The sequence below is a fragment of the Limulus polyphemus genome, unplaced genomic scaffold (genome assembly GCF_000517525.1).
Source record: "Limulus polyphemus unplaced genomic scaffold, Limulus_polyphemus-2.1.2 Scaffold9443, whole genome shotgun sequence".
Lineage (NCBI taxonomy): Eukaryota > Metazoa > Arthropoda > Merostomata > Xiphosura > Limulidae > Limulus > Limulus polyphemus.
Window position 1 is genome coordinate 6239 of NW_013675053.1, and position 2413 is coordinate 8651.

At 31.9% G+C, this 2413-nt stretch overlaps 1 protein-coding gene across 1 annotated transcript in view; it reads right to left on the reverse strand.

The window, feature by feature from the left end:
- Positions 1-311: 311 nt before the first annotated feature.
- The window catches only part of LOC106475923 (dipeptidyl peptidase 1-like), a 12578-nt gene continuing 10476 nt past the window's right edge, over positions 312-2413 (reverse strand). The window contains exon 4 of the mRNA XM_013936598.2: positions 312-1047. Coding sequence (XP_013792052.1) covers positions 729-1047 — 319 coding nt within the window. The 3' untranslated portion in view covers positions 312-728. The remainder of the gene's footprint in view (positions 1048-2413) is intronic.

Below are 2413 nucleotides of genomic sequence, written 5' to 3' on the forward strand. Positions count from 1 at the left end.
TGGACGTACTGACAAATTTGGTTTGTTGAATTTCATGTAAAGTTACTCGAGGGCTATATGAGCTGGCTTTTTATATTTTGAAGTAATAGGCTAGAGGGAAAGCAACTAGTCAACATCACTTACACTAACTCTTGGCCTGCTCTTTACCAATGATTGATCGTCACAGTATAATGGCTGAAAAAGTGAGCATGTTTAACAGGTGGCAGTGGTATTCCTGCTAAGAGTTAAACAGTAAATCTTTAAACATACCAGTTGTTGAGTCATTATATTTCTCCTATATTGCCTTTAGTGTTGAACAATCACAAATACAATTTTTTGACAAAAATAGCTATATTTCAAAAAATAATAGTAGTAACTAAAATGTGTAGGTTACAAGACCATTCCAACTTGAGCAGTAATACATCATAATAAAACTGATAATGAATACTATGATTGAAATTGTTAGTAAACATTTTATGGTAATGTAATTTCACAAACATTATCTAGTACACAACTGTTGAGACTATACACGACAGATGTGCTAAACAGTAGGTTCATTAACCTTTTGGGGTACTGAGAATCATGTCATAGAAAGTGACAACTACTACCTGGGAGACACAAGCAACTATTAATATCTATCTATAAGAATATCATCAGAGTGAGGTTAAAAGTTTTTAATAGCAACATAAAACAAAAGCCTAGTGATGATACAGTATCCAGTATATTTAAATGTTCCTCAACTTCTATAACTATGGAATAGGGGTAGCTTCCATTGCCATGCTTTCAAATCCACATTCATCTGTACCTCTACGAATACGGAAGAATCCATTCTCTCCCCATTTAGAGCCCCAACTGTTTTTTACAATCCAAAACTTTTCACCATTAGAAACACCATATCCAACCAGCAAAACAGCATGATTGGTTTCTTCAAAGAAATTCAAGGTATCTTTAAGGCCTGTATGGTGGTATATACCACTACTGTAGTACATGAAGTCATTGTAAACTTCAAAACCCACAGCTAATGGTCCATTCTTCACTAGTTGGATTCTCATTAGTTCTTCATTGCATCTAAAAAGGTAAAAAATCATGTTTTATTCTTCCTCAAATATTAATAAAGTTTTATAATGCGAGTAGTTTTTCCTGTAATCTTTATATTCCTTAATCATAAACAAATATTCTAAATTACACCGGCCTGCTAATTTAAACTTCATAAAAGTTGTTTTGGTTACAATAACGGATTTTCCATAATTCAGCTATGCACATTTTGAAAATAATATTCATTTTTTTCTATCATGTAAGGATTTTTACAAATCAGGAGGAAAAAAACTCATACTTAGATCAAATTAATATTTCATTTACCACAATGAACAATTTTTATTGTTACATTTGTTAACAAAAATACAACAAAACTGAGGAAAAGGGAATAACATTGATGTCAAACAAAAATGTATCCTCATTGATCCTGATATTTTTTTGTGAAATCTATGTCTTTTAGTCTCAAAACTACGTGTTGTGGTCTTTCTTTTATGTATTGTGTTATGACATTTTGTGAAAAATCTGTACGTGATGGAGAAAAATGGATATCATTTTCAGTTTCAGCATACAGGAATTACTGTAGAACATGTAATTATTTTCTGACAATAAAACCAACACTGGCCTGTGTTAATAGTGGGGTGGTTAAAGCAGCATTTTGGTCAAAATTGCACACTTTGGGTGCAATAATACATTTACCCATTTTTGGATTTGGAACCCAGTCAGAATTGCTCCTGGTGGCTATGGTAATAACTAACATCTGCCTGTCTTATAGCTTCAGATAAATCGAAGTTGCATTACGTGAACAGGCTGATATGAATAGTTTCATAAAAGAAAAATTTAGCATTTGCTATTTTTACTTGTTTTGCATAATTTTTGTGAAAAATATTGTGGTTATGTTGCAATTAAAGATAGTAATTGTAAACCACCAGTGAATGTTTTCTAATGGACAAAACAAAATGCTGCTACAAACAGGGTCAAACAAAACAATTAGTAAACCCATGCTTAGCCAGGACTAGGTACAAACAATAATAAAAAATACAACATTAATCTGATTAAAGATAGTAATTGTAAACCACCAGTGAATGTTTTCTAATGGACAAAACAAAATGCTGCTACAAACAGGGTCAAACATAACAATTAGTAAACCCATGCTTAGCCAGGACTAGGTACAAACAATAATAAACAATACAACATTAATCAGATTAAAGATAGTAATTGTAAACCACCAGTGAATGTTTTGTAATGGACAAAACAAAATGCTGCTACAAACAGGGTCAAACAAAACAATTAGTAAACCCATGCTTAGCCAGGACTAGGTACAAACAATAATAAACAATACAACATTAATCAGATTAAAGATAGTAATTGTAAACCACCAGTGAATGTTTTGTAATGGACA